This window comes from Boleophthalmus pectinirostris, unplaced genomic scaffold, assembly GCF_026225935.1.
Source record: "Boleophthalmus pectinirostris isolate CB_2022bp ecotype Guang Dong unplaced genomic scaffold, ASM2622593v1 HiC_scaffold_23, whole genome shotgun sequence".
NCBI classification, from domain to species: domain Eukaryota; kingdom Metazoa; phylum Chordata; class Actinopteri; order Gobiiformes; family Gobiidae; genus Boleophthalmus; species Boleophthalmus pectinirostris.
In genome coordinates, this window is record NW_026571207.1 from 17,917,475 (window position 1) to 17,933,565 (window position 16,091).

Here is a 16,091-nt window from a genome sequence, read left to right on the forward strand (position 1 = left end):
AGCATTAGCTGTTTCTGTGTTGGACTGCGGCATTTCTGAGCACCATATGCCACGTATAGCACTAATGTAGCCATTATAGAAGTCGGAGGCTTTCTCTTTGCTTCCGAACTGCTGCACTGTGAGTACTAGTCACAATTAAACAGCAACTCTTCATCACGTTTTACCTCAGTGCACCATTTTGATTCAAATTGATCATTTAGTGAAGACCCCTGCAGACACACAATGCAGAGCAGATGGAAGGTTAATGCATGAGGAGGGACTATACCAGAGCTGCTACTGTTCAGTAATGATACCAAAACCTGTGAGTGTCGCGTGTCAAATTAAGCAAAAAAATTTTATTTTGTCTTCTTATATACTTTAACTTCTTGGGTTCTTTTTAGAGACAATGCAGTAATGTGTGTTTACCTTGTTGACATGTTTCGGCTGCTAGCTGCAAGCCATCTTCAGAACTGTGAAGAACAGTTCTGAAGCATGTCAAATTACTTGCACAGCAATATGTAGCAATAAATAGGCCATCAAGATGTTGATAACGTTGTCACAGATAAGGGAATAGACCCTTGCCTGCTGAAGGTGTTTTCTTTAAGACATAGGAGAAGATAGATAGCTCTAATAAATTCAGTTTTAATAAAAGTTGGTCCAAGTTTTTTGCAATGAAAATGGTCAAGATCAGGCATAATGTTTTCAATAAAAATATAATATTACCAAACCCTTAAAACAAAATATTCTGCAATAATAAAAATTGGACCATACGCTTTGACAGCACAATTGTTCAGCGCTTCAGATTATGGTAATATGGTAAATGTTATATCAATGCAGTCTTGCATTGCAAACCATCGGCTATAATGCTCATGAATTTACAAGGTTGTTGGATTCATGGTTTGAAAAGGTGCAATGACAGACACACTTGGCTTTTACATTATGGCTGAAGACATTTCTAACATCTACATCTGAATTGTCCCACATAATACAATGCAGAATAGTTTGTTTTGCTCAGTGTTCTCTAAATAATGTATTTTGCTATTGTCTTAAGTGTGCGTAGATCTATCCACAGGTTTACTACAGAGTGCACAGAGAGTACTTACAACAGCTGCAGGGAGGCCAGTCCATCAAACAGTCCCTTGGGCAGCTCTGTGATCTTGTTGCCATACAGCACCCTGCACAGGACAGAGCAAGAACACAAAACACTATCAATCAGGAGTTTTCTTACCTTTGCCTACACCACCATACAGTGTGCTTTCAGGTACTGCAGTGATTTACTATAAACCTTTCGAGTGGTTCAAAAGTAATTTCCATTCTCAGATGTAACATTTCTGGTAAAGGGTTTTTTACCTGCTTGTTGTGTTAAAATATATATCTTGCTAATATACACCTTGAAAAGCATACATTCTTACAGTGATCGGGCTTGTTTCTCCACAGATTTGAAGTGTAGTTGTCTCCATGGAGACAAGCAGGTACTGGATACTCCCACTAGAATACGTAGTGCACCTTTAAGTGAGAATGCAAACTAAAAATGCTTTGCCTTGGTTATTCATTTCCAACATTATTTGGTTGCTAGAGGCGACAGTGGTGAAGTTGAACTTTTATCCTCCAATCAGAGGGTACTCGGTTTTAAATTTCAGCCAAAGTGCATGCTGCCACTGAGTCTCTGGGCAACAAACTTCACTCACACAAACCACTGTGGTTGATAGTGACAGAAAGGGCATCCAGTGTAAACATCTGTGAAATCCATTTACATATGTGAGAATCTTTTAATGCTTTCTAAATATATTATGTTCTTTTTATCTTAGGGTCCCTTTCATATTCAGAAAGGGGTATACAGTCATTGCTTGTTCCAGATAAAACTAATCAATCAAAAGTTGAGTTGTTAGTGGAGATGACACCCACCTATGGTCCGAATATTAAAACCACACAGCATAGAAATAAAGATTTTTTTCTCCCAGTAACAACGTTTTAGCCCATTGCTCTTGTGTGATTATGAGATTATAGTCGATCTCCTTATTTCCGTTGCAGGTATTTAATTCAGTCCAGCAGTTTTATGTTTTGCGGCACAGCGCCTGGGCTGGCCTCTGCAGCAGGAGCCAGGGCACTTGCTGACTTGTGTATGTTCAGCAGAGTTCACCTTGTCTGGCCCTTCTTGTCTGCCTGTCTAATTTCCATGCTCCAAACTGATTTAAATTAAACTGTCCTTCATGTTCTTATCTCAGTCGCCCTCGGAGACGCATGGACACATGGCTTATAATTGTAAACACGCAGCCTTGTGTCAACATTGGACAGCTCCAATATTTTGTGTGTTAAATGTCCAGAAATGTCATGACTTCCTGGTGAATATTTGTATTCATTCATGCGACATGACAGGTAACATGACTTATCGTACAGTGAAGTAAGCAAAGACGCTAAATGCATCAGCAGCAATGTCAAAAATATGGGTGGTAAAATGACCACCATTTTCAGAATTTTTAACTTTTAACAACAGTAACATTAGAGTTTCACTTCAATTACATTTTCCTTGAATTTATGTTATGCTAGTGGTTACTAGAGAAGCACAGATGTCAACATTGAAATAGCCCCTTTCTCCATATTAGTGATAAGTTACTATTTTAATAAAGGCAACTGGAACTATTAACAAATTTCATAAACAATGCAGGACAACATTCTTACTATAATAAACATATTTATTTATCAAACACCATATTTATCTCAGCATTATATTCACTTATCCCATCTCTTATATATACTATTTACTTACATAATACAAATCTGTAGGTTACCTAGGTAGAACCTTGATATATCTTTCCAATGTTAGTAAAAATGTCCTATATCTTTGTTACTGTTTTTTATAATATTTATATAAGTACTGTCAGGTAATTTCCCTCATTGATCTGTAAAGTTTATAACATCTTTATGTAAGTATAATTGATTAAAAATGCAATTTTTTTAGAATTTTTCTGTGTCTGAGTCAGACTTGACAGTTGGCAGGGCTTGTCATATACTTACAGTGAAGTGAGGGAACGTAGGCCACTGAACGCGTCGGCAGCAATGTCAGAAATCTGGTTCTTACTCAGGTCGCTGTGGGAGAGACACAGAGAGGGGATGAGCGCATTACTGTAATACACATTCACTGTGAACTGTGTGACAAATGATCATGAGGCTACATCAGCAGAGGTCAAGGCAAGGGGACAGCACTGTAAAAAACTGTCAGAATGTAAAGTAAATGAGGCTGCAGTGTGATGGACAGGGACGCGCCGGGGAAGAGGAAGACTGGCAGCGTAGCTATGTTAAGTGCAGTTCATGTCATGGACTTGTAACTCTGTAAAATATATTATTCAAGGCTTTTGTCTAGGTTAAAAAGCCCATCTGTGGCTAAGAGTAGAGTAGGGGGGAGAGGGTAACCTTAAAAGCTCACATAAGTTTGGCGTTTTAACATTTGCATGAAATGGGCATTTTTCATCATGTAAAGAGATGAAGTGTGTTAGAGAGTATGTCTTTAGAATAGACATGCTTAGGTCTATAAAAAAGTCATCACACTAGAAGATTTTCACCTTCCAGGTCTAACATAAGAGACTGTCTGACTTTAGAGAACTGAATCAATTGAACAATGTCTAAAACATTCATTGCTCAAATTACTTTTTCACTTGCTAGTGACTATCTCAGAAGCTTTTTTTTTATTACCTTATTGAATGGTTATTAGGTAACATGTAAAAACATAAAAGACAGATTGGCTAAATTTAAAGTGAATTGTGTTAATATTTTTTATTGGTATGTGTGAATGTTATCGCAATCAATATTTAATACATAGATGTCTTAAATCAAAACAACTTTAATAAGATCATCCACCACGAAACCATCAAGCCCTTTTTTCATCTTCATGTTTCAAAGAAAAACAGTATTGCTGTTAATAATTCTAATTCACATTTATCAACATAAACTTGTTGAAATCAAATCAGTGGGGGCCACTAATATTTAATACGGTTATAGAATTTGCAACTATTTATCTTCTGTCACACATGAAACTGTGTGGCTCATACTACTTATTAAATGAAACAAACTTACATTCTCTTGAGCTTCTTGTAGGCAGTGAAGGCTCCTGGTGGGACACTTTTGATCAGGTTTTGCTCCAAACGGCTGGTGAGAAAAAAAAAAAATGGAGTCAATGGTTGAAACTATGAATGAGAAAAGTCAACTTTCTTTTGAATATTCATTACACCCAATACAAAGTCCACTTAAGCCCACAGCCCCCAGTGGAGCATGGAGATCAAACAGTGCCTGTTCTAAACAATAACTACTGCATTTAGGGCAGATTGCTTTTTGCTCTACAGCAGGGGTCACTCCAGGTCATGCTGTGTGAAATATAGAGAGAGATTTTTCAGCTCGATAATAATGAGCTTACGTAGGACCTGCCTCCTTCAGAAACAGGGGAACTTTACTGTGAGAAAACTCAAGTCCAACAAACCAATTCTGGCCCACTGACCACTTCCATTTCCTGCATGCACCAAATGAATGTGACCACAGTGTCCAGGAGGTGCTGCAATGTAAATAATGTTTCCAGGCAAAACTAACTGGCAGTATCAGACTTGCTGTCAGTCAAAAATAATGAAACGTTTCGCTGCATAAATTGTACATAAAAAGCGGGTGAAACTGGCAGTGGTGCTAAGGTCCCGAAACAATTTTCATTTTGCAATTGTAATTTTGTATGTATTATATTTGGATTGTCATAGTATATAGTCATGATGAGACCACAGTGTTCCTGAGGCTATGTTTAAGCAAAACATTATAACCACCTGTTTTGTTTTTTTATATCTTGGGTTATAGTTGGGAGAAACAGACATACATCCCAAAATAAAAGACACACCATCAGCTCCAAATGATGATTAAAGGTCCTATATTACACAAAATTGATTTGTATAAGCTTTAAACCATGTTAGAATGTTGTATTTTTTTTCATTCACACATGTTTGAGTAATCCTTTGTTAGTCTGTCAACATCTCGAAAGCTCAAAATGCTCTGCTCCATCTTGTGAGAGTTTGTGTCAGACCTTTGACCTTTTTTCAGTATAGATTGGCAAATCTAGGCCTGAGATTACGCATGATTCTAGGTGTATGGGGTTTAAAAACATGGTGGAGCTTCCTGTATTACCACATGACATCACAAGGTGGAACAGAGTGTTTTCAGTTCGAGAAAAGAACTTAGTCTAAATATTCAGGGTTTGTGTGTTAAACATGTGAACGAAAACAAACACAACTCCAGGTATTTATTTTTTTTGATAAGGAAAAAACATTATAAGATCAAAAAATAGCATAATATGGGCCTTTTAAATATATATTCTGCTTTACAATGTAACCTAACCCATATTGAATACAAATTTCTCCTCAGGGATAAATAAAGCTATATTGACTGATTGATAATAATATTGTGCTCCTGTGGTACAATAATCTCACACCATTTTGAACGTGTGAAATCTTGTGGCATGAGGTATAGCATTATATCACTATGTGGAGCACAGCCAGAATTATGCCTAGTCAGTGTTTAATGCTACAGTACCAATGGGGACTAATGACTTACCCTGGACATTGCATACTTATTACATTGTCCTGGTTGAGTTACTTTATTATATTTCATAGATCCTTATGGCTACTTCAGGGAAATGCCTTAATGCTCTGGCCCACACGTTCCACTTATGCCGCGTATGCATTGTCTCCTTTTTAAGCAGTAGCAAGGAGACTGTGGCGTACAATATAAGGGGGAGACAAAATTGGAGAAACAGTAGATGTGGTGAGGTCCCAAGGCCAGACGCAGGGTCATCTGTCAGAATGATAAATGTGAACTAATCCGCCATTCTTGTTCTTTTTGCTCCTCTTTAGTCAACACCATGTCCTGAATCCGTGCCTGACCTCTAGTCTCCATCCCATGCATTCTGTTGGAGGTGTCCTTGGTTACATCTGTTAGCACTTAAACTACTCCTGCTAGCTTTGAGAAAAAATCAATAGGGATTGTAAAGTGAAGGACCAATGTGTTATTCTGATATTATGTGGTAAACAGCTGTGATGCATAAATAAGAGTGTGCTTGTAAAAAAGGTGACCTGCCGTGATGACCTCTTGTTGGGCAGAAAACTATAGGGGATACAATACACCCATGTCCATGCAGAAATGAATACAGTGTAAGAAAATACTTCATAAATAATAAAATAATAAAATAAGTAATTTGTGTGTAATACTGTTTAAAAATAGGTTTCATTTCATTTACTTTTTGGTTTATGTATTCTATTTTAATTTCTTTTCTGGAGCAGGGGTTACTCAAAACAATGGAGTTTTTATGCTGCCTAGTTCAAGTATAGAAACAGCTCTTCAACTGACATACAAAGAATTTTAAATGGACTGATAATTAGTAAAATTATTAATCATTTTAATGTCACAGACTTAGCAATGATCAGTTAACAAACTTTCCATATAAGCCTAGACATTTGATTACACCGGTCTTCTTCGTTCCAATCACATTAAATTTACTGCCTCAATTTGAGTGCAACCATCGTCAGTAAGTTGAAATGAAACACTTATGTAGCCCTAGCATAACACTCCACACTCCAAGGTGCTTTGTATTTTGGCTCAAATCCCTCTTTCAATTCATTCACCTCGCTCCCCAACAAGATCTTATTTGGAGGAAGAGGTCAAAATAAATAAAGAGTGTGTAGTGATATTGACTGAGACAATCTGCACACACAACAGCTTAGAAATTATATTTAGCTTCTTCTACAAGGTTAGGGCAAAGACACTTAAAGTATGTATTAAGGGGAAGACAGTTTTGCAAACAACAACAAAAAATCTATACGGTCTTGGAGATGATGAAATGACAAGTCGAATGGGAGATAGATTTGACAACAATCTCACGCAGGTACATCTTGCTGTCGCCTGGAGCCTTTTGTTATAACACCACATTTGTGCGTTTGACATGCTCGTATCAATCTACATATAGTGTTGTTTGCTAATGTATGGATGCTTGCACAATCTTGGCAGTGATCCTTGCCATGAGCATGCTGAAAGATGATTTTGTCGACACAGGAGGACTGACAATTCATCATCCTATTATGGCCTATTGTTTCGGGCTGCAGCTGCTACATTTATTAGCGTAGATCTGATGTGCAAGAAACCAAACAAACTACAAAAAGGATATGCTTTGGCAATCGAATGCATATGTGGATGGTGTGTTTCGCTATATTGATTGAGGTAAAGGTAAATAAAGAAAATGGTGCGTGTAGGGGGTTTGTGTGTGAATCTATTACTTATGCAGAGGAGCTATCAGGGGGTGGTGCAGCATTGCAGGGGAGAATTGCTCCTTTACGCACGGGGCAATCAAGCAGCTGTCCTCTATCCAAACAAACAGAGTAACGATCAATATGGATATCAAACACATCCCGCTGTGCTGGGTGGACCAGACAGTTGCAGAGGCAAAGAAATAGAGTCTTGGGAGACGGTAATTAAAGTTAAGACCAACACATGGAAAATTGTGTTAATATAATCAGAGTTGGATGGTACTCAGTTACATTTATTTAAGTAACTTTAAAAAAATGGGTCTTTTCTGAGTAGTTTCCAGACATTCTATTTTTACTACTTGGGTAATGTAGTTGACAGTGTAACGTTACGATATAAATGAGATATTACATCCGGACAGTTGCTTTTACTATTCGTCTCATTTGAGTAGTTTCCTCAAATACTATTTTACTCTTTTAATAACTCCTGAACCACCACTTTGTACCTCTGCTCAAACAAAATCATTTTAAAATGTCACTCTTACGCGTACACTTTTTGGCTACTGTTCCATCTCGATATATAATGCACCCATAGACAAAAAAAACAAAGACCAAAACAACTCTGCGACAGGGAATCAAAGCTGTAAACCGGTGTCATACTGTGTTGTTTTTGGTTAAAATCTTGATTATGACTCACATCTCCACAATGCCCTCTGGCAGGTTGGCAGGGATCTCTGTCAGACCTTTGCGGCGACAGTCCACGATGTTGTTGTTGCAGCTGCAGCTTGGTGGACACACGGCCACAGGAGGAAGACATGGTTTGGACTCAGTCTGAGCTGGACCTGTGGAGGTACACACTGGAATAAGTAATAGAGATCTGCAAGTCATTATGAGGGGCAGACTGGTGCACTATGGGATATTCAAGACAAACATTCAGAGTTTGAACTGCTACAGTATGCATTCATTTGTTTCTACATAGCTACACAAAGGAAACTACAAGAAATCAAATATGAAATTAGGTAATATAGCAGTATTACTGGTATATGAGACTGTAATCATAAGAAGACAAGACAACACTGAGAACTGAGTTTGATTTCATGCAGCAGAATGGACATAAAACTCTAAGCCAAAAAGAAGGAACTGATCCGACACAATGAAAGTGGGCTTAAGCTGAAAGATGGATGTGAAGCATTGTGAGTGACACTAGTCCGACATAAAAACTCATTTTGCCTGTATGTTATGCTTGTATTAACTACTATGTCAAGACTGTAAGAAAACTTATCATGATAAATGACAGAGAGAAAATTTTACTCTGAACTGACAGCATTAAACAAGGCTAAATTAAGTCTCAGCAGTTCTTTGTGAGGATATGGTGGAACATATACAGTACTAAACATTATGTCCACATTTTAAAAAGTAATCCATATTTCTATTTATACTACAAATTACACTAAAATTTCAGTTGAAAACTAGTTTTAGCAAAGACCCAGGTAGCTCTAGATACTGCCTGAGACCAGGTAAGACGTAACAAACAGGAAATTAGTCCAGCGAGGAGGTAGGCTGAGATAAAGAGGACAAATGGCTTGAGAACAGGGCCATGAATAGTGTATTAGATAAAGAGGACTGGGGCTGGTGGTGGAAAAAAACAAGACAAGGCAATGCGACCGAGGCAGGAGCAGTCAGAGGAGGTCCAGGGTAGAGCAGAGGAGATGGAGCTAACGGCTAATAAAGAGCGCGTGGGCTGACAGTCTATTAGCACAGAGAGCTGAATCAGACGCCTATAAACACGGCCTGTACTATCAGCTGCTGATAACACCGCCACACTCACACAAGGCTTTTTGGCTGATCAGGCACCCTTACAAGTATAATTCTGTCTCTAGGAACTTGGTGCTTAGCTCAGGATAACAATACTCTATACAATAATTGCCTTTCGGTTTAATTGTATGGCTACATCATAAGCTAGCATGAAATTTGCCATAAATGCTCCTAATGTAACTGGAACGACTCATATAATTGAAAACAATCCAGCTATAGTGAGGAAATATCAGTGGCCTGTGCTGAACTTAATACATACAGAATATAATGCTATGTTGTATTTAAAGATAAAGTCATGATGATGAGCATAAAATGATTCATTTGGATGCAAATTACTGTTTAGATCCAGTACAGAAAAAAATTACATCAAAACCAGTGTGCTCACAACAGACATAAATATATAATTATATTGAATGAATTTTGCTATGGAGATATTTTATATGGGTCTTGAGGTTAAGATAACGTAATAATGAATACCTCCAAATATATATTGAAAGTGAACAGAGCATTTTTGTCAAGGTCAGGGAACTACCATTGCAAAATTTGAATAGTGCATTGGTAAAGGTCAAATATCAGGTGCTTCTAGGCTTTCTTTTTAACACAACTATAACCTACTTTTTGCTTGTAACCTTGGAAACCAGAAAATCATTATACATGGCCTCTCCAGCAAAAAGTGAAAGACTTTATTTTATGAGCATTGTTTGAATAAATGTTATGAGAGCCAAGTCAGACTGTTTTATTATAACCATAACTTGAAGGCATGACATCATTACTTCCTGTGATAATAACAGCCCATAGAACTGCCTGGAAATGTAGTTTAAAATGAACATTAAATACAATTGTGAGTGCCATCTCGTGAGCTCACCATTACAGACGAAATCCTTCTTCTGGACGTCCGGGACATTCAGCCCTCTCATGTGGGCGGGGGACATGCACTGGGTGAAGGGGGCCAACCCTCTCCTGGCTCGTAGCCAGTCAGAGAGCCAGCAGAGGTGACAGTCACAGTGGAGATTGTTGGAGTGCAGACGCCTAGAAGAACATAAAGAATGGAATATGTGACTTATGTTAAACTACTCGAGGAATCTCTATGGATTGCATCAGCTTATCTGTATGTACATAGGTTAGGGATCTACCAGTGGCAAGAGAAGGTACACTCTGCAATATTCCTGGTACTCATTTCCCGAGGGTCTGTCGCAATATGAAAGAAAACACTGCCCATTCACTCAGAGTGAACACAGACGACGGACAGGAGAGAGAAATACTGGAAGGAATTGGGAAACAAATGACAACTTCATTTGACACTTGTTGCTAAACACATTTAAATGTCCATGTAAAATATAAAGTAAATAATAAGTAATTACTGACTGCAGTGCTTTAATTATCATTAATTTCCTGACTGCTATCTATTGAATTGAGAACTGCTAATAATCCTCACTAAAAACATTGACTGCTACTGTTAGATATTGTCTCCTGAAATCAAATTGTTTGTAATTTGTGGGCTGAAGCACTCTAACCTTTAAATGACTGGTTTATTATTAATATTGTCAGACTCACCTTATGGTGTATAGTATATATAAATATATATGTCATGTACAGTCTGGCATTTGTGTGGATGTTTTATTTACTGACACATGGAGACTTATAAAGTATTTAGTATTTAATTTAGGATGTGACACGTTTACTCACAATGCGACATTTCCCCTTTGTGACCCTATTAAATGGACTCATCAATTTCCGAAGCATCAGGTGGATTGGATCACTTTAAGAGCCCCAGAATGCCACGTCCAAAACCGAGCAGAAAAGAGAGAGGGAGAGAGGGCAACCAACAGCAGAATGTGTTGTCAGCGTATTATACGCCAGCCGGGATATCTACCCTTTCAGAAGACAGGCCTCCCTTTGTAATAAAGCAGAGGACAAATCCTGTTATGGAACTGAGATGGGCTCATTGATGCTAGCAGCGGGGGCAGTGAGTTTTAATACCGCTCTCCCATTATAAATCCAGTTTATAGTCAAGGCCCCGCCTGGAGATAGCCACATCCCAGCCCACCCTTGGCTCAGCTTTAATTACTGACAAGTAGGATTAAAACCCAGGGGAGAATGGAGCAGACAGGGGGTCTACAGGCACAGCTAGTGTATGTGTGCTAGAGTGAGTCCATTTGTTTGTTGTTGCAGGTGACTTGGAGCATATAATGTTATGGTGAATGACAGCAGCTTGTGGCGAGGCCTGAGGGGGACCATGAGGACAGATTTCATCCACACAGCAGGAGACATAATCTCATTTTTGTATGCTTTTGAATGAAAGACAAAAACGGTAATATGATTTCTGGTTAAAGGAAATGGGATTGCAAAAATACAGTGCACTATATTTAGAACAGGAGTGCATCGTGGTTAGAGATTACATTTCAGCAAGAACGGTTCAATCCTTTGGCTATCTGTAAACTCTCCATAGGGAAACTCTTCTTCCAGCCTGTGTTAACTTTGGTTTTCTCAAGGAACCTTGTGGGTCCTCCCACGCACCAAAGAAATGTACAGGTGAAGCGATTTTAGCCAATAGCAATAATTTGCCCTTGCAAAGACAAGCCCCTTGTTTCATTTTTTTTTTTTTAAAGGGAAGATTAATCTATACAAAGCTATTTTAATAATGAAAATGAAATCATTTAAGACCACACTACATTTCACAAGTTCATAGGGCTACAGAAGCCAGCAAAAAGGAAACAATATTGAAAATAGTAAACACAGATATGAAAAAATACAATATAAGATGCTGGAGATAAAAAATACAAGAATTGAAAAATAGGACAAAAGAGGAATATTTTATAAGGGAAACCATAGAAACAGCAAGAATAAAGGGGGAGAAATCACTGGAGAATCTCAGTCAGTGTTGACAGAAAACAGCAGCAGACAAGAGCCCCTGATTAAAAGATATTGGATATTGGTAACTCTGCTCTCAATCTGCTGGCAACTGTCTGCTAGAAGTGCCGCCTGAATCCAATTGGAAAAACCTGATTTCTGTCTGCCACCCCAGTTGTAGCACAAGCAGGAAGTATCACAGACATTGCCTTTTGACTAGCTTCTTATGGCAATTATTGTTCAACAAAAATCTCATAAACTGGTTATCCGACGTGTGTGCGAATGCCTCTTTAGAAGACCCCAGTTCTAAAGCAGTGCGTGGGGGTGTGTGACCACACAAGGACAATCTGGTGATGTGGTAAGGAAACCCTCATATGTAGATGGTTTGGCACAAGTCAAGTCTATGCGGTTGGAGGGAATGCACCCACTGCCTTTTGCATGCTCCTAGTGGATCATTAGACATATTCCTGGGGGTGTTGTTCCATCACCTTGGCAACAGTCCGATTCTCAACCAAAATAAAGAGCGAAGACAATCTTTTCTATTAATGGGACTTGATGATTAGGACTGGGGTCATCCTAGCCCACAAGTGTTTGTATCTGTGTAATGTGCTGACATCAGTAGAAGAGGTTTTCTAATGAGTCAAAGCAGGCTGAGCTGTGCAGGCTCACCAGGGCTTTTTTGTGGCATTGCCGAGGTTAGTATTACTCATGCTAAGAGCCTATATGCGTGTGTGTGGTAACATGCATAGCCTCTTCTGTGCATCCATCTCTCTACATGTGGCTATGTGAACATGGGAATAAGGGCCGCATGATTGTTAGCAGTCATGAGACAATGCCGGAGTGGCTCTTTCATAATGGTGCGATAAAGAGATTACACGCAGGACTGGTGTGAGGGCCAAGCAGTGTGAGACAGTGGCATTTGAGAAGCAGCAGAGCATTCAGACACACTGGATGAGAGCTGAAGGGGGTTGTGGTGGGTGGGGGGTACTCACAGTGTCCGCAGCTTGGGCATGTGGTTGAAACTGGACAGAGGGATGAGGCTGATGTTGTTGTTGTTGAGAGTGCTGTGGAAAGACAGACAAAAACACATTAAAACAGTACTGGTTATAAATGTTTGTTGAGGTTAAAACAAGTCAATAGTGTCCATCAAAACTACATAAAATGTATAATATTACAGTGTAAAGAATATGGCCAATTAAAGGTGTAGAAAAGAAGAGAAATGGAAAGAAAAGAAATGGTATGATGGTAGCATGTTGTAGTTTCCTGTTATTTTAAAATCAAATGTGAAAAAGTTCCATATTGAAAGCATATACAAATTATTCAGCTGTTTAATTAGACATCATTCAGGACCTGAAATCACACAAGAAGCTGTATTTACAACCATATAATCCTATGTTTCTACAGCATCAGAGAACAGCAGGTATTTATTAACAAACAGTTTGTCTGTTCAAACAGTTCAAACATTTGTCTATAGTTATATCTGTAGCACTTTATTCAGGTAGAGCATTCGTTCAAAGTGCATGCTCTCAGTGCATTTTGAGCTCCTCTGCAGGGAGACTCTAGTGCACTGCTCATCACCGACAGTTTTAACTCATTATTTATTGATGCAAACACCCACGTGGGCACCCACTATGGACAACTCCTTACATCTCCAGCTCACGTGCAGGTCACCACTGTCTCTCGCTATTAGGCCTCTCATAAACTACTCCTGTGTATCATATGTACTATCGACCCCAAGTGGAATGAAGAACAAGGCAGACTGTCATTACAACGAAAGCACAATCATACCCACGCTGAAGAAACACAATGCTTATTGATTCACTGCACTTTCATGTACACCAATAGTGAGGGAGAGAGAGACAGAAAGAGAGAGGTGAGATGCAGAAAGAAGTTACACCTCCAAAGTAATGCACAAGGGGTCAGACTGCATTGACTGATGAATATAAGCCAGGAAAGCTTCTGGTAGAGAAATGTATAGAAAGGAGGGGGAAAATGCAACATCCCAGTAGACTAAGTTGCACACAGGCTCATGAAATTTGCAACAGAGATAACATGTGATTTACAGTTTGGTGTGTGAGCGGACTCAAACCTATGTGTGACTTTTGCACTAATACGTGTATATTTTGTTCTGTTTAGGATACTAAATATTATAATTTAAAGGATATTATATTACAGGACATCATAATTTACAATTTATAATAAGATAATGAATGCTGCAGGTTATGTATTTATCTTGTACCTTTTGGATTAGTAAATTGAATAGTTATTAATGTGCCTTTGGATAAAGGTGCACTACTGAATACATTTTCTAGTGCAAGGTATTGCATCATATTGTTTCCATGGAGAGGCTATTGCTTTGCTTAGAATGTTTCACAATATGGCATTAAATGCATCTCTCTGAAGACAAGCGAGTGACACCACTAGGCCAAATCAGAGGTGGAATCTGTGGAGAGGCAACCCTGCTTCCAGTAAGAACACATGCTTTTTGGGATATTTTTTAGCAACAGTAAATGTTAGATAAGTAACAGACCCCTCATCAACCTCTGATACTATAGTTTAAAACTTGATAGCAAAGCAAAATGTAGAAAGAGCAAAAATGTACAAACCATTTAAAAATGTTGATATGAGACATATTATATTTATATATAATCACATACTATATTTGGTTGCCAAGCTATTTTTAGAAGAACATATTTATACTGAATGGCAAGTATTAATAAAAGAGCCTTGAGTGTGTAAAATTTCTGACACAGTATCATTTTTCTGTCAGATCACAGAAGCCAACGTACACAAGTCACTACCATCCCAATGTTTTTGCCCAATTTTCACGGATCATTAGTTTAAATGGATAAAACATGGAGCGTATTTATTTAACATCAGCCAAAAACCTTGCGATTTCAACAACGGATTGTTTTCGGAAGAATGAAGACAGAGTGAGCAGAGTGAAGAGAGACCAGCTCGTTATTCAAATGACAATATGTTTGAACGGACAATAACAAGGTCAAGGAGGGATGAAAGATGGATAGTATTAATGTAAGCTAAAAAACGTTTTCCCACAAACACAGAAAAGAAAATATGGCAGTTTATAGACCAGAAATTAATGACTAATGGGCACATGAAGTACTTAATTAAATCTTTGTTAGTGTTTACAGATAGTGTTAATGTTTATTCTGCATGACTGTATTTAACAACGATATGGCCATTAACAACATCTTAATCACTATGTTATAACTCGAACCAAGTTTACTCATGTTTTACAGTTTTTGCTACACATTCATAGGTCACATAATATGTAAATGGCCAAAAAGAGTCAAAATGGCGTCTATAAACAGGAAACTGAAACTTGTGGTTAGCAATCTGTGTTGTGAGTTTTGGCTTCCTTCAGTCTGTTTCTCTGATTGGCCTACTACTCACCACCATCACATCCACAAATCCTCATTACTGGAAGGTTTTCAGTAACACTGGCTCCTAAAATAGAGCACACTTTGTATTGTTTCCCTTGTTTTTGGACTCTCCTCTCTGGTGTTCCCTCCATGGCCCTGGCCTTGTCCAACAGATTGAGTTTCACACACTTCGGTAGTGCCGCCCCGTCCAGCCCTGTCAGAGACGATTCCGCGCAGAATCTATAATTTAATAGTGGAATAACAATAATTTTCCTCTACAATTTCTCCGTCAGTTATTCTCCTGTTCAAACTCGCTGCACGTCTCTTTGCTTTAATAAAACGTAGACTGGACAGACCAAGGCCAAGACAAATACTACAAGCAACTTTTAGAAATCCACAACTATGTTTTCTACTCCAGCCATTCTCCTTGGATTCATTTACGCTGCCCTATGCACTTAAAAATGAAGTGATTTTAATGAATGTGTACTTTTTGGCAAAGGGACCAAAGTTAACCATTTACTTAACTCAAAATAGTTCATTTTGGTATAAAAAGAAGTTGTAGAGCAGTCATTTCTGGTGTTTGCCTCTCTTGGATCTGGTCTCATGTAGTTATCTTGATATATGTGACACTCACATCAAGCATTCAGCTGAAATGAACTCTTTCCACTGGTTTTGCACCCAGCCCTTATAATGATGCAGCCCTGACACATCCCCTAACACTATAATTGACTTCCTTTGTAAAAGCACAAACTGTAATATTAGCAAAGTTCTCAAAACCCATTCTACAAATGTTTCAATATGT

The 16,091-nt window shown here is 38.4% G+C and overlaps 1 protein-coding gene across 1 annotated transcript in view; it reads right to left on the reverse strand.

Moving 5' to 3' along the window:
- slit3 (slit homolog 3 (Drosophila)) overlaps nt 1-16,091 on the reverse strand; it is a 189,925-nt gene that overhangs the window by 37,314 nt on the left and 136,520 nt on the right. Inside the window, exons 7-12 of the mRNA XM_020923596.2 lie at nt 12,899-12,970; nt 9,922-10,085; nt 7,939-8,083; nt 4,051-4,122; nt 2,995-3,066; nt 1,083-1,154 (exon numbers count right to left, since the gene is read on the reverse strand). Coding sequence (XP_020779255.1) covers nt 1,083-1,154; nt 2,995-3,066; nt 4,051-4,122; nt 7,939-8,083; nt 9,922-10,085; nt 12,899-12,970 — 597 coding nt within the window. The remainder of the gene's footprint in view (nt 1-1,082; nt 1,155-2,994; nt 3,067-4,050; nt 4,123-7,938; nt 8,084-9,921; nt 10,086-12,898; nt 12,971-16,091) is intronic.